Below are 22490 nucleotides of genomic sequence, written 5' to 3' on the forward strand. Positions count from 1 at the left end.
GAGACCCTCGGAAAAGAGCGCTCCCACTCTTGAGAAGTTTTCGTTTTTTTTTAAGTTTGTTTGGATGTCAAGGAACCCTCTGGTGTGTTTTTCGTTTCCTGACCTGCTCTTCCATTTGGGACATCGACATGGCCCCAAGATTTCTTCTGTCATTCACCATCTTGATTTCTCTCTCTCTTTCTCTCTCTCCCTACCCCGTACCCCATTCCTTTGATTTTATCTGGCCATAGAGAGCAGGGCTGAGGGAGGGCTCAGAGGAGAAAGTCAAACCACCACGTCCCAAGGCCCCAGAGAGTGACACAGGAGATGAGGACCAAGACCAGGAGAGGGACGCAGTGTTCCTGAAGGACAACCACCTGGCCATTGAGCGCAAGTGCTCCAGCATCACAGTCAGCTCCACGTCCAGCCTGGAGGCTGAGGTCGACTTCACAGTCATTGGTGACTACCATGGCAGCGCCTTCGAAGACTTCTCCCGCAGCCTGCCTGAGCTCGACCGAGACAAAAGCGACTCGGAACCCGAGGGCCTGGTGTTCTCCCGGGATCTCAACAAGGGGGGCCCTGGTCAGGATGACGAGTCAGGGGGCATCGAGGACAGCCCGGATCGAGGGGCCTGCTCTACCCTGGATATGCCCCAGTTTGAGGTACAGTGGAGCTTCGTCAAGACCCGGGCCCACCGGGCACTGCATGTTCAGAGGGCCCTGGGCCATCTGTGAGAAGACTGAGCCATCAGCCTGCAGCCCAGAGTCCCTCAGCCTGAAGCTCGGTCTCATGTTGCATGACTGCCCCTCTGCAGAACAGCATGGTTCTGTGCCCGCATGTTTGCCATCTCGGTTTACCCCTAACTTGCACTCCTTGGCATTTTAACCCTGTGACCCTATCGCTTGCCTGAGGTCAGTCTAATCTTACTCGACTCCTCCGCTCCCTACCTGCGTTGCATGGCACCTGCAGAGAGCATGTGCTTATGGACTCGCAGGGGCTCCTGCGGCCTGGTCTGAAAGTTGGATGGTTTTTCCTGATCCTAGCTCAGGCTCCTCTTCCTGGGGCCTGGGCTTCCTGGGGAAGGGGCAGCAGTCTAAATCCATCTGGCCCTGGGGTCTTGGGGTAGCAGTGGAAACTCCTAGAGAAGAGGAAATGTCACTGAGTGGGACACAGGGACAGACTGTGTCTGGGCCTCTCTGCTCTGTGTCCTCCTGTCAGAGGATCATTGTTCATGTTATTCCTTTGCTCCCTCTTCTCTTCCAGCCTCAGCCTCCCTCCCACCGCACTGTCCTTTCCCCCATGTTCCAGGCATTGAAATAGGAGTTCATCCGCTCTGGCTTTCTCTCTGTGCTATACCCTCTGGATAGATTTTTTTCCTCCTTTTCTCTGACTTGCAAACTTGTCATGTTCCAGGACTAAGTTCAGCTATCACTTCCCTAGCAAATACCTTCCTGACCGCCCTGGGCAGAAGTATTGCTCCCTCCATAGCCCCTTTTCTCTGTAGTGCTCTGCTCCCACCGTTATCCCAGACAGTCAGGTTAGTGGTTGACAAGTCTGCTCTCCTACCAGGTGGCAGCTTCTCAAAGCGTGCACATACCAGGCACTAAGAGATGATTAATTGAATGAATGGCTGGGTCTTAGGGTTACAGCTATCTATAAGAATCCCCTCTCACCTTCCCAGCCAGATGACAAGCTAGCTTGTGTTCATTCGTTCAGTTCACATATGTTAATACTTGCTGTGTGTATAGCCATGAACTAGGGCTCAGAAGAAACGGATCATTTAATTTAAGACTTCAGAGTAGAGGTTGTAAACTTGTGGACCCAGGCCAGATCTGGCTACCAGAGGTTTTCTTTGACCTTGTTTTAAAAATCAGGACATTAAATATAAAACCCAGGAATTTTTGAATCTTTGTATCATTTTAAAAAATCAGATGATCCAGTCACTCAGAGGCCATGGCCACCACTGGCCAAACCTGAGTGGAACCCCATGTGCTCTCCTGTTCATCCCAGTCCCCAACAAACCCACTTTACTTGTTTACATCTCCTGCCTGGCCCCTGTAGGCCGCGAGGTGTATGACTCTTGCTCTAAAGAATAGTTCAAATGGAGCCAGTGGGAGGTGGTGGCATAACCATTGAAGTCATTCAGGATTTAGTGACATTATGTACATAAGGAGAATACTGAGTGTAGGGCCCAGCACAGAGCATATTAATTGAATAGTAGATGTTCTTTTAATGGTAGCCTAAAAGACAGCATGTAGCCATCAGGAGGTTCTGTGGTTGCAGGGTCATGGGCAGGCCTGTCTAGGTGCTGCGGGTGGTTCTGGCTACCCCCATCTTGGGCTGTTTGTCTATGACATCTCACCATGCCTCTTTTGCCCTGACCTGCATACCCTTCCAGACTTGGCCAGCTGCAGGGGTGGGAGATAACTTGCTGACCCTACACCACAGTTGCCTGTGAGCAGGAGTCATAATGGGGCTTGAGTTATGGAGTGTTCTTGCTCGTCTCCCTACAGCCTGTGAAAACGGAAACCATGACTGTCAGCAGCCTGGCCATCAGGAAGAAGATCGAGCCGGAGGCTGTACTGCAGACCAGAGTCAGCACTGTGGACACCAGCCAGGTAACCTGTGCCTTCCAGTGTTCCCTGAGCATAGGTATTGGGCATTTGGGGCTGGGGTCTCCACCATGGCCAAGCCCCTTGGCCAACCCATGCCACTGCTCACCCGGAGCTCCCATTTAACCATGATGCTGTCCTGAGCTTCACTGTCCTCGCTGAGCTCTGGGAGTGGACCGTGTAATGGGTTCCTGTCCCAGGCAGGCCACACCTCTTAAAGCCTCCATTTTCCCATCTGTAAAATGAGGATGATCGTGTCTCCCCCATCCTCCTCAGAGTGTTTTTAGGACTAATGGCTAGTGGATTAGATCATGGCTTTCAGTTTGCTTGAAGGAGTTAGAGAGGTTTCTTGAGGTGTCCCAGGGGCTGCTTTGGGAGAGACAAGGGAGAGAGTCCAATCTAGCTTTAGGCAGAATGGCTCACACTGGATCATTTTTTTATGCATGGGGGTTCCACATCAGATTGGCAAATGAACAAGGTGAAAAAAAGAAAAAATTGTTTGTCTTAGCACGATGAAACATACTTGGTACCCTAGAGAAAGCTGTCATAAATAGACACAGGTGTACTGTGTATAGTACATTTCCTAAGTTCCTTTTGTGGTTTTTAAACTTTGAAAGTTGAGATTGTGGGTCTGATCGATGCCCTCTTGACTCTTCCTGGCCAGAAGAGCTGCAGTCCTGGGGCTTTCTTGCCCTGGAGACCAGTCTTTGTCTCAAGAACTAAAGTAAGACATAAACCAACATAACGTGGGCTACTCTGTCATTTCCAGAATTTTTTTCTTTCACTTTTATAACATTTATATGGGTTTATGAGGCTGTTAGTGCAGCGGTCAAGACTCTTCAACTTCTGATGAGCTGTGTGACCTCGGGCAAGCTGCTTTCCCTCTCTGGCCTGTTTTGTTTTAGTAACGTGTGTTTTGTTTTCATACAGAGAAGTATAAAGAAAACTAAAAATAACCCCAAATCCCACAGCCCTGTAATCTTCATTGACATCCAAACAAAACAAGAAAAAAAGTTCACTGTTATAAAATTCAAATAGAACAAAATGAAATTTTTCTTTTGATTCCTCCCAGAAAAAAGTTTATGGGTATACCAACATATATACTCACATCTCTAGAGATTTAAAAATTTTACGCACAAGAGATGGTTCTCTTTTATACCTCACTTTTTAAAAATAATTATCTTGGTGATCACCACCCCATGCTGGCATGTAAGGACCAAACTTACTCTTCTTATCCCCCTTGGGAGGTGGGTCCTCGTTTATCTTGCCATCTCCCACTGATGGACCTGTGGTCGTCTTTGTCTTTTACAGTTAATGATGAGTGCTGCAGTGAGCTTTCTTATTCATACTTCTTGGCAAAGTTTTCAAAGTTTATATCCAAAGGTTGAATTCCTAGCCATGAGATCACTAGGTCAAAGAATACATGCATTGGAGTTCAGATAGAATTTGTTCAATTGCCTGGGATTATTTTTCCTTTGTCAAATAAGATGATTGAAATAGGCTGGAGGACCTGTGAGGCCCCTCTGTAATTTGGGCTGTGTGTGGACCGCCCCCCGCCCTGAGTGCGTGTTCACTCACACAGCCTGTCTCTTTGTGACTGGGAATGCCACGAGCTCAGGCAACGGATGCTGCAGGTGTGTCTGGCACATTCTCTATTTCTCTCTAATGACTCCTCCTCTGGCTGGCAGGTTGATGGCACTGCCCCAGGGGGGAAGGAGTTCATGCCAACCACTCCCTCCATCACCACGGAGACCATATCAACCACCATGGTAAGTAGGACCCAGGAGGCTTCCCTCTCTGACCAGCCCCTCGCCCCCTGAAAGGGCCAGACACAAGCTAACAACCCACAGGAAATCCTCATCTGGCCTCACTGCATCTGGCAGGAGACATACAGTTAAACTTTTATTATTTGGTACCGTAGTTGTCACAGGATGTCCAGTCAGACGTCAGTTTTCCAAAATCTATAACGTGAGAGGTAGAATCGCTGAGTCTTGGTTATCTGAGTCATCTCAGCCACGGCAAGGCTAGAGGGAAGGTGGTGGTATTTGATTATTGACAACACATGAGGATTGTGCCTGAAAGTCCTTCCTGAAGACCCATCATGTTCTTGTGTCTGGGGCCACTTCCTTGCTTTGGTCAGTAGATGGCGTGTAGTGACCCTAAGTTGGAAGCTCAGGATTTTGGACCATCTCCCAAGGGACCCTGTGGGTCTGCTACCTGTTTGCTGTCTGACCCATGGAGGAAGGTCCTTGGCCTCAGTGTCCTCATCTGTAAAATTGGAATAATCCCCGTTCTGCCTGGTTCACAGGTTCTTGAGAGAGTCCAGTAACATCAGATCCTTTAAGGATGACATAGAGTGGATAGCATTTGGCACACAGGTTTTGCTGCCAGGCAGTGTGCTGAGAACCTTGAATGGATGATCTCATTTGGTCCTCACAAAAAATGTGAGGCGGGTGCTCTTTTTTTCTCCACCTTTTACAAATGAGGAAGCCGAAGTTCAGAGAGGTAAAGTGAGTTCCCCAAGGTCACACAACCAATAAGTGGTAGTGCCAGGTCAAACCCAGGCATTCTGACTCCAGAAGCCCCACTATCCATCTCAACTACTCTGCTCTGCTCCCTCACCCTGACCATTGTGAACACCGGCTGCCGTGTGGGGCTGAGGCTGGGGCTGGGGCAGGGACAGGTATCAGGGCCCGGGCAGAATCTGTCTCGAGCTGTTGGGAAGCTGTTTTCAAATGCTTTCTCTTGCCAAACCCCTGATATACACATAGGAAGAGAATTACATTAATTTAGATTACCCAGCAGGTAGGTTTTGAGTAAACAGAGATTTTAAGACAAATAAAGCCAAACCAGTTACCAGCTCACACACTTTTCACTGGTCGATCAGTTCCTCCTCTCTCTTCAATCCTTTATGGCGTGGCATTGGGATGCTTGTAGGGCTAAATTTAAATTTGTGCTATGGTGAGTAGGTAGTTATGTCATTCATTTACCCATCCATCCATCCATCCATTCATTTGTTCCAAAAAAGATTTATTAGTCTCTACTAATCTGCCCAGTAGGGGGATACAGAGTCAAAGAAAACACACTGCCTGCTAGAATTCATTCATCCAAATAATAATCACAGGCACGTTTAATTGTTTAGGTCCTGGGCACACAGTGGTGAACAAGGCCCAGCTCTCCCACTTGCTGGCTGGATGACCCTGGGCAAGTTACCTGAACCTCTCCAAGCCTCAGTTTCCACTTCTGTAAAATGGGATGGGGGGACAATGATAGCACATCCCTCAAAGGGTTGATGTGAGATGAACCAGGAAAATCTATGCAAAGCCCTTAGAGGAGGGCTTGGCACATAGTGAGCGCTCTGTAACTGTGAGCTGCTATTATTTTTTCCTGCCTTCATAGAAGAGTGTAATCATGCCCTCTAGGAGCAAAGGGAGGAGAGGTATGGGTGACACCCCTGCCAAGAGGGACCAGGGAAGGCTTTACCTAGGCAGTGACAGCTGAGCTGTGCTTGAAGGATAAATTAAGGTGCAATCATAGGAGAAGGCATTCTAGGTAGTGGCAACAGCAGGTGCAAAGGCAAGGATGTGAAGAAGCATAGTGTTCGGGAGAAGGCAAGTGGTCAGTGAAGAGAGATGTCAAGTGTGTGAAGAAGGAGCAGGAGGAGAAGAGGCTGGAAAGGAAGGCTGGGTCGGGGCTTGAAGGGCCTCGAAGTTCACAGTTCATCCTGGAGACAATGGGCATCACTTCAATATTTTAAGTAGGGGCATGATGTCATCAAACATGTGTTTCTGTGTTTTAGAAAGATTATTCTAGCAACCTGTGTGGAACATGACTGGAGCAAAAATTCCTTCCTTCCCTCTTTTCCTCCCTCCTTCCCTCCTTTGGCAAGTATTGATTGAACACCCCCGCCATGTGAAGTGCTGTGCCAGGCACTGTGAATCCAGCCCTGAAGGAGACAGACAGTGGCCTGAGCCCACATGCCTTTGGTAGAACTAGTTCAGGGGCTGGGGCAGGGCCAGAGTCTGAGGAGGTGGATGCTGAAGAGGGAGATCGGGTTAAGGGATACCTGGAGGGAGGAAAGTGCAGGATTTGGTTGTTGATAGAATGTTCAGGTGACAGAGGGAAAGATGGGCTGGTGATGCTGCTCACTAGCCCAGCTGTTCTCAAAGTGCGGTCCTGGGAACCTGTTAGACAAATTCTGGGCCCCACCTGAGACCTATTGACTCAGAAACTCTGCATCGGGGTCCAGCAGTCTGTGGTTTCACAAGCCCTCCAAGTGATGCCCCCAAGTCTGAGAAGCACTGATGTAAACAGAGAGCACTGGAGGAGAGCGCTCCTTAGTGGCAGGTATGTGTGGGGGATGGGAGGGGGCAGTGAATTCCATTTTGGAGTTGATGAGTCTAAGGTGCCTGTGGGATATTTCCAAGGGAAAATGCTAGGAGACAATTAGTTGTAAAGGTCTAAGGTTCGAGAAAGATCTGGGCTACAGATAAAGGGGACAATGTCCTCGATGAGGCAGCAGAAGCCTTGAGTGTCTGAGGGGGCCCAGAGAGAGGGTAGCAAGAGAGGAGAGCCCTGACTACACAGGAGGAAGGGTCCAGAGTGGCAGTGGTGGCATTGTCTTGGCCAGGAGAGGAGCTGCTCCTCCTTGAGGCAGGAGAGAGGACTGGCCAAAGATACAGGAGAGTCAGATGGAGCAGATGGCACCTTGTTTTGAAAGACTTGTGTCTCCATTAGTAGCCTCTGTTTTCAATGAGAAAGTGGAAGTGAGACTTCGCCTGGGGAAGAGGGAGCACTGGGAGAAGAAGAGGCTTCAGGGGAGAATGGCCAAGAGTGACAGTAGGATTCAAGGGGCTAGTGGCTCTTTCCGAAGCTGGGATGCCAGGTTAACCAGGTCACTGACTGCTTTTGCTTGAGGCAGGTATCGGAGGTAGGCAGGGGCAAGGCAGAGGGTTTCTGTCCTCACCCATCTCCTGGTAGGCAGAGATCCTGATCTAGTATCTTGCACAAACCGGGACTGGGGTTCCGCCCACTGGGGAGCTGGAGAATGGACACAGCTCTGGGCCCCTGGACAGACTAGGCTGAGCCCTGAGATGGTGCAGAAAGTGGGAGGTAGAGGCGGGCAGCCAGGCCCCTTCCCAGATGTGGGCCAGTAAGTCCAGGGCCAATTCCAGGAATATCTAGCAGTTGGAATCCACGTTAGGACCAGGAGAGCTGCCTCAGGGGCAAGAATCCCGGGGGCAGAGTGGCGTTGCAGGAGCGTGTTGGACTTGGAGTCTGACAAACATGGATCTAAATCCAGGCTCTGTCACTAACTTGCAGGGGGACTTGGGCAAGCCACTTAGTATCTTTGGCCCTCTGGCTTCTCAACTGTAAAACAGGACTATCAGAACAATTTCCTGCAGTTGTTCTGAGGATGAAGTGAGATAATACATCCTTAGCATAATACCTAGCGCCTAGCAAGTACTCAGAAAACAGTAGTTATTATGATGTCAGTAGCCAGCCTATACTCCTATATTTATCCTACAGATTTCTATTTGCAAAGTCCTTTCTCCTCTGTTAGCCTCATCTGGGAGTGGGGTAGTGATCCCTTTTTCAAAAAAAAAATTTTAAGGCTTTATTTTTTTTAAAGCAGTTTTAGGTTCACAACAAAATTAAGAGGGACATGCAGAGATTTCCGATATACCCCCTGCCCCCATATGTGCATAGTCTTCCCCCATTATCAGCATCCCCCACTGGAGTGGGACATGTGTTACCGTTGATGAACCTACATTACAGGGGTCCCTTTCCATAGGTGAATCCATGAGGCCCAGAGAGTGGAGGTGGCTCTGCCCCCAGGTCATGTGGCTAGGACGTGGCAGGGACGAGAAGAGAACCTGAATGTCTCAGCTCCTTCCTTTGTTAGTGCTTCCAGAGAGCGATACCATGTCTTGTTCACCACAGTGTCCCTAATGCCAGGCACTCGGTAAATGTTTGTTGAATGAGTGAGTGTATGAGGAAGTGTGTAAATATGTGAGTGAGTGGGTGACAAGTGAGAGGAGACTGAACTGAATGATGCCTTCAGCTCTCTGCTTCTAATGTCACCACTCAACCTTGTGGCCATGAGAGCTATGTGGCCACATGCACTGGCCATCCTGGGGGCCCGCCCACCTGAGACCTGGCCATCTGAGCACTATTGTTTCCCCAGGAGAACAGTGTCAAGTCCGGGAAGGGGGCAGCTGCCATGATCCCAGGCCCACAGACGGTGGCCACGGAAATCCGTTCTCTTTCTCCGGTAAGTGGTCAGGGCCAGCTCAGGCTAGGGGACTCCACGCTGCCATAGGTGGCCCACAGCAAGTGCAGCATAGAGTCCAGGAGGCTGCCCTAAAAGTGCAGCACCGGGAAACTGCATCATTTTCAGATGCTCACAGGGCTCCCCGGTGCCCACCAGAGTCTCGTCCATTGCCCTCCACTCCACACACACAAGCAGGGCATTAGCAGCGTGAGGGTGAAGTGGCCCCTCCGCGTGGTGTGCCTGTGATATGACGGCTCTTTTACATCTGCTCTCCTTACTGACCAGGAGGAGCAATGCACTAAGAGTCCAGCGGCTTGGAGTCGGGGCCTGGCTCTGCCAGTGGCTGTCCCGTGAGACTGAGTCTGTCACTGTGAGGTCTCTTGCAGCTCCCACATTCTCCAAGTCTGTCCTTCTCATCATCCAGCCCTGGCTCTGATAGGATGGAGGATCAGGAGGGCTCTATTTCCACCTTGGATCCTCTGTTTGTTCTTCTAAGATGCCAGAATTCTTAAACTCTAGGGTCTTAGTAGGATTCTGGGCCTCAGGAATCTCGGGTTCTAGGAATCTTAGATTCCAAGGATTGAGAATTTTGTGGGTCTAGCATTCTGAAGGTTCCAGTATTCCTGAATTCTTAGACTCAGTGGTTCGAAGCATCTTGGCTTCCAAACTTCACCTTCATGGGATCCCTACTCGTTCCTTGGTTTACCGCACCTTCACCCCACCCTGCAGAGCCCAGTGTCCTCACTGACCCCCGGGGTGGGGGGTGGTTATATTCTGCAGATCATCGGGAAAGATGTCCTCACCAGCACCTACAGCGCCACCGCGGAAACCCTCTCCACCTCCACCACCACCCATGTTACCAAAGTGAGTAGCAGCAGGGTGCCGTATGCCCCCAGCCTGGCTGCAGGGCTGGAGAAGGTCATTGCCATTGCTCTGCCTTGTAACATGGACAGAGAAGAACTGTGGTGTTCCCAGTTTCTGGAGTGCTGTGTGCTTTGCTCTGTGCTACAGGTTGTCCTAAGCACAGACTCTGTGTGTCCTACACACAATGCCCTTCAACATTGACAACCAGGCTGGGGGAACCATCTCTTTGGAAGTAACTGTGAATCATGGCGTTTCTGCCTCGTACGCCTTAAGTGCTGGAGGGATTTAGAGGGGGCTGATGTAAGGAAGGCTCAAAAAGTGAGGAGGAGACTTCTGGGAAAAGTGGGGTTTGCACAGGGTCTTGGAAAGCCAGGTAGGACTTGTGAGGGAGGAGAAGACAGATGCAGATGTTCTAAGCAACTCAGAAAGTGTGGCAGAAACTGCCTGTGTTTGCTTATTCGTTCACCAAGCAAATGTTAGTGAGTGTCAACCTTATGCTGGCCTCTGTGCCAGGGGCAACTAGAGGGACCATAGCGATGCATGTTGTGGGAAACAGGAGAAGCAGTCTCTGTCAGCAAGCGGCAGCATGCAGGGAACGTAACTTTGGGAAATTAGGTTGGACTCAGGGTAGGGGAAGCAGAATAGAGACAAATAAGACAAATCCCAGAACAAATGTGACAAGGGAGGGCCTAAGTCTGAGAGCCATTGAAAAGCTGTCAAGGTTTTTTAATTGGGGAGTGGCCCAGTGAAAAGGGGTTTAAGGAGAGGAGTGTAGGTCCACCAGGATGTGCAGGTAGATGGGAGAAAGGAGAGAGAGAGTTATGGAGAGACTAGGGATGGAGGGCTGGACCAGGGTAGGGGTTGGAGCTGGGGTGGAAGAGGCAGAGCCAAAGAAGGCTGACATGTCAGCCGTGACTCAGCCAATGAGGACACAGGGCAGACAGTCTGGCCAGCATGTCCACACCCGAGTGGCCAGCAGGAAGGCAGGGAGGGGCTAGGCCAGGGACAGTGACCTGGAGGAGAGAGGCCAGGGAGCCGGGTTGAGTTGGAGGTTCTGCAGAGCCATCAAGGGAGAAGTCGGTAGTCAGCACTGCCCCTGTATGCACACGAGCTGTCCCAGCCCTGCCGCTCCTGTGCAGGACTCAGTACCTCTGCACGTTCCCCAGAAAGTGCCCACTCTCACCAAAAGCATTAGTGAGCAATGCTGGCTTCACTGAAAGCTTCACGGGAAGATTTTCCATCACACGCCCCACCACACACAGATCAGATAACTCTGCTTTGCAAAGCCTTTCCTGACCCTGCCAGCTGGGAGCCCCCCCCTGCTTTCTGTCCACTCCTGACTCCAGCAGGGACTTCCCTCAGCCACCACCCTCCTTCAGTATGCCCCACAATTAGGTACTGCCCCATCTTCTACTTCTAAACTTGCACCCAAACCCTGGCCCTTTGGGGAACAGTGGAGGTTATAGTGTCATGAATGCAATTTTCTCTTGTAGTTTTGTTTGAAGTCATTTAAGGTAGGACCTTGTCACCATTCACATTTCATTCATGTGTTCATTCAACAAATCCACATTTAGCGCCTGCCCTGGTCAGGTTGGACAGGGGACTGGGGGAATTGGGGATCCAGAGATGAACAAAAGACAGCCCCTGCCCTCAAGAGCTCCAGCCTAGTGAGCAAGGCCAGGTCACACACACAAGGTCAGTAAGGGAAGAGAGACCAGAACCCTGAGAGACACAAACTTGGTGCTCGGAGAGTACTGAGGCAGGAAGGCGGAAGGATCGCCAGGTCAGGGAGACAGCATTTGAGCTGGGCTTGGAAGACCTGGAGGGGACAGTCTGGTAGTTGAGGGAGTGGAGGCAGACAGGCAGGACATGCAGTCTGAAGTCCCAAAACCAGAAAAAGAAAAACTAAGGGAGCCAGGAGACAAGATGACTGCCGACTCCGGCCTTGCCCTTGAGAGATGCTTTGGATAGCTGCCCTGCCACAGCTGCTGCCCCAGCAGACCCCAAGGCTGACCTCACCTCCCTCTCCTTCTGCAGACTGTGAAAGGAGGGTTTTCTGAGACAAGGATTGAGAAGCGAATCATCATTACTGGGGACGAAGATGTTGATCAAGACCAGGTATGGGGATAGGGATTGTTGTTCCCAGTGGCACTGCCAATCCCCAGTCCCTCCCATATTGGGTTATCTGTGGACAGCTGCCCTTGTGGGCAGAGATGATGTCCACTTCCTGCTGACGCTGTCCAGACAAGGAGCTCCCAGGGAAGGGGCAATGAATGGGAGCCAGAAAGAGGCAGAAGATCTGAGCTCTAGTCTCTCCCTTTTATTATTTGACTACTGCCCCTCTCTGGGCCTCCGTTTCCTCAGCTGTGCACTAAGGGGCTTGTTGGTCTCCATGGTCTCTCCCGTATTTGATATCTATAGTTCCTCACTCTGCTTTTCTTTTTCACCAGGCCCTGGCTTTGGCCATCAAGGAGGCCAAACTGCAGCATCCTGACATGCTGGTAACCAAAGCTGTCGTATACAGAGAAACAGACCCATCCCCAGAGGAGAGGGACAAGAAGCCACAGGTAAGCCTTCTGAGGCTCAGCAGCCATGAGGGGGAGGAGGGAGCAGGAGCAGGATCCTCTTGGGTCGTTTCCATCTGAGAACCCATCAGATGGCTTGGTCCCTAGTGCGGCACTGACCCTCCCACACACACCTTCCTCGTTTGTGGCTTAAAGGAGAGAGGTAGCTCCCCTAGATACAGTGAATCAGAGTCTGGAGGGGAAGGGAGACTGGTTCCTTGGCTTCTTTGGGGTTTCAAGCCCCAGATCCAGAAAAGTGAATCTAGAAATGGTAAGAAAAGGGGAGAGAGGATTAACAGCGGATACTGAGGTGGGACAGATGGAAGCAAGCATAACCTCATTGGCGTTGCCTATAAGCTGGAAGCCAGAAAAAGTCCTACCAGGTCTAGTGCCACATTCCTGTCCCTGAGTCTCTGTCTCCATCACAGATCACTGGATGTTGCCAAGCTGAGAGATGATGACCAGAGCCCTTGAATCCCATCTGTCTTGCTAGATTGCAAACCCTTCTCAGGCCACCTGGGCCCAGAATCTTAGGGGCCCCAGTATTTTCCTCTTTCCTTATGGCCATCAGTGCCTTGGTGAATAAGAGGAATGAGATGGTGCAGCAGCACATAGGCCTGGCATCAGCCTAAATTGGGGAGGGGTTCTTCTGGCCCCTTTAGAAATACATGAATTTTGTCAGACATATAAAACAAAATCTCACCGACATCGAGTTGAGTGGAAGAAGTCAGACGTAAAAAGTACACACAGGATGAGTCCATTCATAGAAAGTTCAAAAACAGACGAAACTAAGCAACAGTGATTAAAGTCAGAATATTGAGTAGTCCTGGGATATGGCACTGACAGGGAAGAGTCACAAGGGAACCTTCTGGGGTGCTGGAAATGTCAGCATCCTCAACTGGGTGGGCCACATGGGTGGATACATATGTAAAAATGTGTCCGGCTCTACACTTAGATTTGTGCACTTTACACGGTTTACATATTATACTACAAGGAAAAAAAATCCATCTCAGAGACCCCACCAATAGCAGGTCATCTCTTTGCCCTCTTCCCTGATGAATGAAACCAGTGTCTTCTAGAAAGATACAAAAATATTTCTTTCTCTTCCTTTGATCACCACCCCCTTCATGTCAGAAGAAAAAGCAGTGAAAAATCTTCCCGCTACTTTGAAAGGCTGCTAAACCCTGGTGTAGACCAGTGCTGCCAAGAGAACTTTCTGCAACAGTGGAAATGTTTTCTCTGTGTTGTACAATATAGGAGCCACTAGCCACACGTGGCTATTGAGCACTTGAAATTGGCTAATCCGAAATGAGATGTGCTTTAAGAGTAGAATATGTGCCAGATTTTGAAGATTTGATTTGGAAAAAAGAATGTAAAATATCTCAATAATGTTTACATTGTTTATATATGGAAATGATAATGTATGGATATTTTGGGTTAAGTAAAATATCTTATTAAAATTAATTTCACCTATTATTTTAGTTTTTACTGTAAATTAAAAACTTAGAATTTTAATGTAGAAGTTAAAAATTTTTATCTGTGAGGGGCCAGCCCAGTGGCACAGCAGTTAAGTTTGCACGTTCCGCTTCGGCAGCCCGGGGTTCGTCGGTTTGGATCCCAGGTGTGGACATGGCACCACTTGGCACGCCATGCTGTGGTAGGCGTCCCACATATAAAGTAGAGGAAGATGGGCATGGATGTGAGCTCAGGGCCAGTCTTCCTCAGCAAAAAGAGGAGGATTGGCAGAGTTAGCTCAGGGCTAATCTTCCTCAAAAAAAAAAAATTTACCTGTGAAATTTTAGAAAACTAGAAATATCTAGAAAATTTAGAAAATATTGTCTCAAAAAATTTTGTTATCTAGAAAATTTTAAATTCCATATGTGGCTCGCATTCTATTTGTGTTGGACAGTGCTGGTCTAGAAGTGCAAGCTGGTCACGGGCCAAGCCTACCTGCCAGCCTTCCTCAGCCTTTCAGGCAAATTGTCATTCCTGTCCCCTCAGTTGTCCAGTTATTCTTGCTTTTTGTCCCCCAGATCTCAGAGTGGGAGAGTGGAGGTCACACAAGCTGGTGCTGAGCTGGCAGTATCACCAGGGGTGTACAGAGACTAGAGAACCATTGCCGTAAAGTCTGATTTAGAAGCACTGGGCCAACACCTGAGAATCTTTATTTATACCTTGGTCCTTAGGAAGTCCATATGCAGCCAGGTGCAGGAACCACTGATGCAGAGAACTCTGTGCTGGGAATTGGGACCTGGCTCTAGTCCCAGCCATTGTACTGACCGTGTTTGTGACCATGGGTCAGTTTCTTGCCTTGTGGGGACTCAGTTTCCACATTTGCAAAATTGAAGAGATGGGACAAGCCCCTTTCCAGTTATAGTCCTCTGGCTGTTTCTTTGCTTTGCTAGAGTGTCGTGAGCTTCTCATATCTTCTCCATTCCCTGTCTCATTCCTCCTCATCTTTCCCGGAGCATTCCCAGCCAGACCCCCAGGCTTCTGCCTTCCCATTTTCCCTGGCCATTCAGAGCTCTCATCCCAGCCTCCACATCCTGCCCACCTCTCCACCATACAGCCTTTCACGTCTGCCCACCTCACTGCTCCCTTTGCTGTCTCATTCCCTCCTCGTTATTTCTTTGATGCCATTGTCCCACGCACCACCATGCTCCCCCCCCTCTCTCAGATCCTCTGTAAAGGTCACCTTGTTTATGTTGCCCTGGAGAGACAGAAGTTTCTCCTTTGCCTTTTCTGCCCACATACTTTACCATTAGTTATTGCCAAGTAGGAACCACCTCTGAGTCCTAATACAGTCAGACTCACTAATTCTGGGAGAATGGTCTGCTCTGAATTAGAAAACACCTCTTTAAAGTGCTTGAAAAGTGTTGGCTTAATGGATGGATGCATCTTGGTCCCCCAGGAAGAGTTCTAGGGTCCTGCAGACCTGGATTTGAATCTCAGCCCTGCCTGTTATTAGCTGTGTGACTTTGAGCAAGTTATTTAACCTTCTCAGCCATGCTTCCTCATCAGCCAAATGGCAGTGAGGATCATAGTAATAACAATTGCTGTAATTTATGGAAGGCTTATGCTGCACCAGGCACCAGGCTATGTGCTCGATGTGAGTACTGTGATCTGCTCATTCATTTTACAAATGAGGAAACTGAGGCTCTGAGACATTAGGTGACTTGCTCACAGTCGTGGAGCTGGAAACATGCTGGATTGATTAGAGAGTAAAACCTAATCTGTCAGATTCCCAAGCTGCCCCCTGGTCTTACCCTCCTTACCACACTGACTTTCATAGTCTCTGTGTCATAGCGTCACTGCAATTATATGCATACTGTAGTCAGCACAGTGCCTGGCATATAGCAAGTGTTCAACAAAAGTTAGTTATGACTATTATTACTGTCAACTTAAAGTAGGCTCACAAAATGCAGCACGTTGGACTCTGCTGTCATAAACCAAGAAGGTTAAATTATAATATGGTATTGTTTCTATGTCCCTGTTACTTCTGAAGTGTCTGTAGGCTTTTGATGACATTTCACACATCCAGAATCATGTTTACACTGACCTATAGGGCTGGCACTTAAAGTGCAGCCTGCCACTAGGAAAAAAAAATCCTCAAAAGTAGCAGAACTGAGTAGAAAGAACACACCCAGGCTTTGGAGCCAGAAACTCCTTGCTAGCAGTCTGCCCAGAGGAACCTCCCTGGGCCTCAGTTTCCTCATCTACAAAATGGAGTCACTCTGTAAATTGGAGCTGCTGTAATAATTAAACAGCATCTGTGAGTGTCTTAGTCAGGGTGCTATAACAGAATATCATAGACAGGGTGGCTTAAACAACACACGTTTATTTCTCATAGTTATGGGGCCTGGGAAGTCCAAGGTCAGGGTGCCAGCCACTTGGGTTCCTGGTGAGACCCCCTTTCTGGTTTGCAGACGACCATCTTCTCTAGGTGTCCTCAAATGGTGGAGAGCAGAGAGAGAGAGAATCTCTCTCATGTCTCTTCATATAAGGGCACCAATCCCATTTATGAGCACATCCTAAAGACCCCACCTCCAAATACCATCACCTTGAGGATTAGGGCCTCAACATGTGAATTTTGGGGGGACACAAACATTCAGTGCACAGAAGTGATGTACCAGGGCAATGTCATGCATAGAGAAGGTGCCCAGCAGTGTGGACCTGCTTCCTTGTCTTTCAGAGTTTTGCCATCTTTAGGGATTGATGAGAGCCCTGAGTAAGTTGGACCATAAACTTCCACTAGCAGCCTGGTGCACAAGGCCCTGTTTCCACGTGGGTGTCCATCTTGCTGGTCTTTATCTTCTCTTCCCTCCCTGAATCCTCTAGGAACGTCTGTCACTGTTCCACTTGACTCTTGGCCTTCATTATGGAGGTTTTTCCTCTTTAAAAGTCTTGCTGTGAGTATGGAAAGCATACCAATCTCACACAGAGTCTTTTCTCTTCTCCCCCTGCAATTCACAGGGCAGATGTGTGGCTTCTGCTCCATATTCTTTCACTGGCCTGTCTCCTTCAGACAAGATTTGTCTCCCAAACACTGCCAGCAAGAGGGCAGCACCCACCTAGCTTCCCAGACCTTTCTTACCTTCAAAAATTTAATTAAATGGAAAAAAAATATTGACCTGTTCCAAAGCAGGAGCCTTGAGTTCTAGCCTTGTTTCTGCCACCAATTTACTAAGTCATTGAACCCTCTGGCCTCAGTTTTCCCATCTGTCAAATAAACCAAGAAGGATCGAGTTTCTACGACTCTGTTAGCACTTGACCATATGTGAGTGGTAAAGGGCAGGCATGATATTCCACCTTTTAAATGGTTTGGGGTAGTTGCAATGTGCCAGGCACAGTGTTGGGCACTGGAAAGACAGCTCTTGCCCTCAATGAGATCAGAATAGTGTATGGTTAAATTAACAAGAACAATAGTAATTTATAACTGTGTGAGGCAGGACCCATTTTACAGGCGGAGCAACTAAGGTCTAAAGAGGTTGGGAAACTCGCCCAAGATTACCAAGCCATAAGGCCGTGGAATGGGATTTGAACTCAGGCAGCCTGGTTACAGAACCCACGCTCTTAACCACTACATTCTGGAGTCAAGCCAGAGTGGGAATCCAGGCTCTGGTTCCTTTATCTAAACGCTGCTCTCTAGGGGTTAATCCCTGGGAAACAGCAGGCTCATGAAGATCAGAAGGAAAAACAACGGAAAAAGAACATCTGCCATCACAACTAAACATTTCTTAGAACTGAGAGAAGGTAGGAAGAAAAAGTGAAAGGAGTGTGATCTTAGCTTCTCAGTGTTAAAAGGAAACTTGGACAAATTTTCAGGCCAAAGTAAAAGATACCGCCTCCCTGGAAAGAAACACGCAAGTGTACCTAGGCTTTGGAGTCAGAGAGCCGTGGGTTCAGTTCTTAGCTGCCGCGTACAAGCTGTGTGGCCTTGGACAAATCACTCTGTCTTCCTGAGCCCTAATAAAGGGCACGCAGTAAAGGTATCTAAAACAACTTCCTGCAGGTATTTAAAGATGAGTGACAAAAAGTGACTAACTTTTCTTGTCCCCCTCCTTCCTTTGTGTCCCCTTCCCCCCACACCTCTGGCTCCAGGAATCCTGACCTCTGTGAAGAGATGCTGGCATTTCTGGTCCAACCCAAGCCAGAGAACCATTAAGAAGGGGCCTTCATTCTGAATTCTCCGACTCAACACCGACGTCCCAGCTGCGACATACTGTCACTGATGAGAGACTGGGAAAGGAAAAGCATATATATATATAGATATATATAGATATAGATATATATACAGGAAACACCGCGTCCTTGCACTGCTGCTGGGGCTGGCCGAGCATTTGGCTGACAGCAACAACCAACATCTGAACACCTACATTTCCTTTGCAGACAAATTGAAGAATTGGTGGGATTTTTCAGGAAAAAAAAAAGTATAACGACAATAATCCTTTGCTCCCCCCTTTGAAGCCCTGCAGAACAACGAGAACAAGCCAGACCGCGATGATTGTAGAAGTACCATGAGACCTTGGTTCTGCACGTTACATTTAGTTGGATGAGCATTCCATTTGTTCTTCTCCAGCATCTGTTGCCCACTCGAATGCAAAGGAAAACACTTTTGCAGCAAAGCAAGAGAAGTCGCAGCAGTAAAACACACACCGTCAACCGTTTTCCGAGAAAGAAAGAAAATTCCCCACTTGGAAAGGAGGAGGAGGAACACTGGATTATTATTTTTTGGGTCTTGACACTGGGCTGCAAAATCCACCTTCCTTCCTTCCGCCTCTCCTCCCCCTTGACTCTCACACGTCTTGTCATTTTCTGTCTCGGTTCCCTCTTCCCTCTCCTGCACCCCACACTCCTTACCCTCTGTATCCTGGCCCTGCTGAGGGCCACTGCAGATGACTGTCATTTGAAACGAGAAAGAGAAAAGAAAACGAGAACAGAAAAGCAAGCCACAGGAAGGGAAGTAGACATTGTATGTTTATGGGTTCTCATGATGAAGGTGCAGCTTGTAGGAGATTTGTATGGATGTGCTTTTAAGTTATGTATATTACATATAACAGGAAACAAATATTGAAATAAACAGTGCTGGTAAGTATGAAGCTGACATTTTAAAATTATAACTATCTGACTGTGATTGATGTATCCCAAGGTTTCTAGATCTCACTGAACCGACCCAGCCAAGGAGACCAGGACTCTGGCTGTGGGTGGCTCACAGTAGGAGCTGACAGTTCAGTGTAGTAATACAGTGTGTGGTGTTTGTAATTGGTTGATTGGTGGGGAGGGGTGGGGACCCCCCATGCAGAGGCAGGGGTTTGGCAAGAAGGAAGCAACACAGATGTAGTCTGAGATGCCTTCTCCCCCTGGGCAGTAGCAACCAGGGCCTGGTCTGTGCTCAGACATGGGGTCCAGAGTAGGATTCTGCTGCAGAAATCCCCTGACTCAGTCCCCCTTCCTCCCTAGGGGACTCGCCTCATTCTCTTTTTTTGCCACGTCTTGCCTTTCCCTGACTGCATTGTGACAACTAACTTCCAATCCGAAGGGAGCTGACACCCCTGGCTGCCGTAGAGGATGGTGGATTTAACCTGGCTGTCCGAAAATTCCTAGCTGTCTTTTCCTTTACTTCCCGTATTCTGTCTGAATCATTCTCTTCTTCCTGGGCCAAAGCAGCCATGGTAGAGACGGTGAACACAGGGCAGGCCCTGATAGGTCAGAACTGTATTCCCAAAGGCTTTGCCTTTCCCAGAACAAGCTAAGGGTGTAAGGTAGTGTTGCTCAGTCTCCATCTATGTATAAGACCCTCGCTTTGGAGACCTCCCCTTCAGTCAGCATCCAAGCCTGTGCCCTCAGAGTCCCAGAAATTGCCTCAAGACCACAGAAGCCCTTGGAGAAGACCCCAACAAAAGCTTGGCATTGACCTCTGGCACACATGGGCTTCCCTGCCACAAGCCACTTCCCTGAGCTCAGTGAGTCCCTTTCTGAGGGAGTTTGGCCCCACTGCACTTTAATTTCTCAGTTCTGTCTCACCTCCCTAGGCCTGCTTCTAAAGCAGTCAATAAATTCATTCAACAAATGTTTATTGAGTACCTACTTGTAGCAGTCACTATTCTTGGGCTGAAGAGAGAGTGTGAGGGGTGGGGAGGGACCTGGGAAGTCCCCTGAGCCAGCCTTACATCTCCAATCACGGCTGGCCCCTCTGAGAGCATTTCCATATTCTCTCCAATGTATTGGACGTTGCCCAGGGATGCCTCCCAGACGGCCCCAGCTTGCATATCAGTTACCCTAGGGATGTATATGCTTAGCTGGCTGACCTGAGGCAGGACAAGAAACCAGAAAAGTGTTTGCCTCTGTGGGCAAAAATGGAATGGAGAGCGGGCAGAAACAGCCCTGCACCTGGGGCTCAGCTGGCACAGTCAGCCACAACCCCTGGAGCAGGCTGCTGGCCCACTCCAACTTCCCCTGAGTGTGACAGCACGCTTTCACGCACCAGGTTTCTTTTACAACCCTGGTAGAGAAGCCACAAAACCTCTTTCCTGCCCTTCTCAACTTGAGAGCCCCATTCTTTCTGGGCCAAGAGCTGAAGTGGATCCACCCGCTCTGGCCCCCAGAAATTTGTCTCAGGCACCCCTGTCCTTGCAGGAACCAGGTGTCCTGAGCACACTGGATGCACCTCAGAGAATATTTGTTCTGGGTTCTGCACCTGCCTACAGACCCTGGGTGTGTGGCCCCAGGGCAGGGATGAAGCGACCAGGCTTAGCTTGTGGGCCAGGATTTGTGCAGATCTCCATCCCACGGGTGCTCTGACCTTCCTTCCATAGAGAGGCAGGCAGTGCCACCAGGGAGGAGGGGAGCTGCAACTGAAATCTAGGGCACTGTTTCCTCCCCATCCTCCTCTTCATAGAGAATATAGAAGTTTGTCTTCTCTGTCTTCAACCTACTTTTCCTTTTTTACATTTCTCGTCCTTTCTGTGCCACCTCTCCACCCAGGAGACCATGTAGCATAGTGGAAAAATTCCTGGAGGGCAGTCAAGAATTCTGGGTGGCCATCCTGGCTCAGCCCCTAACATACCATGTGACATTGGGCTAGTCTCATCCCCCCTTTTGGGCCTCAGTTTCCCCACTTGCAAAATGAACAGGATAAAGCAGATGCTCTCCAGGGTCTTTTTCCACTCTGCCATCCTACAGATCTTCGTTTTCTCTTATTTTGCTTTCTTGGGATCTTTTCCATCTGAGGGTACAGGAAGTGCCAGGACCTGTTTCAGTTTTTGAATCTTGCAAGCACATTCCAAGACTGGCCTGAAATTGCATGAGCAACATCACTCTAAATAATTTTTTTTTCAAAAGCACCTTACCAACCAACTGCGATGCTGTCCTGTTCCTTTTTACTCACACCCCTCTCTCCTCTCTGGTCCCCACGCTCCCCCACCTCAGTGCTCTGTGCTGTATGCGTGTGCTCTCTGTTCTTGTATACTCAATAAAAGTGAAATAAATGTGTTTGATGCTGAACCACAAACTGCCTTGGTGTCTCTCTCTGACCTTGGCTACTGGTACAACTTGGAATTACAAGAGGGGCTAAAACTGAGGTAAAGAGATCCCAACCTAGAACACTTTTATTCACCAAAGATTTGCAGCTCCCAATGTGGTCCAAGTCTTGCATTAAGGCTTTGCAGGTACAACAGCAAATAAGACAAAGTCCCTGCCTTCCAGAAACTCACAGACCAGTGGAGGAAACAGATGACAAAAGAGGCAAGCAGTCAAGAGAATTCCAGAGTGATGAGCACCAGAAAGGAAATGCACAAGGGGAGGGGATGGTCCCTGAAGGAGACCACTGTAAATCAGGTGGCGGTTTATGGCCTCCCTGAGGAGGTGATTTTTGAGCTGATGAAGAGAAAGATCCAGTAAGGTGAAGAACTTGGGCAAGAGCATTCTAGGCAGAAGGAACGGTAAGCATGCGAGCTCCAGGACACAGAGGAGCTTGGTGTGTAGAGGAACAACATGAAGGAAGGAGGAACAATGTGATCTGTCTTCCCCTTCCGGAAAGAAGAGCACCTACATTAGGTCTCTGCCTACAGCCCCCTCCACAGGAGCCTGGTGGGTAATCCTCAACTTCAGCCTTTGCCAAGTACCTTCACATATATTGCCATATCCCCACGCATGCCACCTATCCCATTATTGACATCATTTTTCTTTAAATTGACTCTGTAAAACACAAGTTTATTTAAAAAGGAAATGGAAAACTAGTGTCGCTTGCCAAAGAAAGGGGGTCTTCATAAAAATAAATGCAAACATTAAAATTAAAAACCTATAATCTATGTAAAACTTAAGCTCATCCCTTGGACTACCTGAGGTGCATGTACCACACTTTCCTTTTTATTCTACTAAGCAACTCGCCTTAGACCACCTTTCTTTATTGCCCAAAATCTTACACGTGAGAACCACTGCTAATAATGTGCATTTTCTTCCAGTCTTTTTCTACATATATGTATCTTTTCAGAGGTGAAGTCACCTTGTTGTACGTACCATTCTAAGTGCTTTTTAAAACAAATCCTGAGCATTTCCCTGTAATTTCGTATTAGAAATTCATATAGAAATTCAATATTTTCTTTTTAAAGGTAATTTATTAAATGATACAAAATGCTGTGCAGTGAAAGCCATTCCTCAACCCTCTCCAGACTCCTGTCCACTGTCAGAGGCAATTGC

At 48.6% G+C, this 22490-nt stretch overlaps 1 protein-coding gene across 12 annotated transcripts in view; it reads left to right on the forward strand.

Annotated features, from left to right (window-relative positions):
• The window catches only part of EPB41L1 (erythrocyte membrane protein band 4.1 like 1), a 117463-nt gene extending 96160 nt beyond the window's left edge, over positions 1–21303 (forward strand). For 10 of the 12 annotated variants that reach the window (XM_046678406.1, XM_046678405.1, XM_046678404.1 and 7 more), the window contains 8 exons: positions 231–641; positions 2493–2597; positions 4280–4360; positions 8779–8865; positions 9646–9729; positions 11767–11847; positions 12180–12296; positions 17895–21303. In XM_046678406.1, coding sequence (XP_046534362.1) covers positions 231–641; positions 2493–2597; positions 4280–4360; positions 8779–8865; positions 9646–9729; positions 11767–11847; positions 12180–12296; positions 17895–17903 — 975 coding nt within the window. In that variant the 3' untranslated portion in view covers positions 17904–21303. The remainder of the gene's footprint in view (positions 1–230; positions 642–2492; positions 2598–4279; positions 4361–8778; positions 8866–9645; positions 9730–11766; positions 11848–12179; positions 12297–17894) is intronic. The other 2 variants (XM_046678409.1, XM_046678412.1) reach the window with 2 other exon arrangements.
• The last annotated feature ends 1187 nt before the right edge of the window (positions 21304–22490 follow it).

The sequence above is a fragment of the Equus quagga genome, chromosome 12 (assembly GCF_021613505.1).
Source record: "Equus quagga isolate Etosha38 chromosome 12, UCLA_HA_Equagga_1.0, whole genome shotgun sequence".
Taxonomy (NCBI): Eukaryota; Metazoa; Chordata; class Mammalia; order Perissodactyla; family Equidae; genus Equus; species Equus quagga.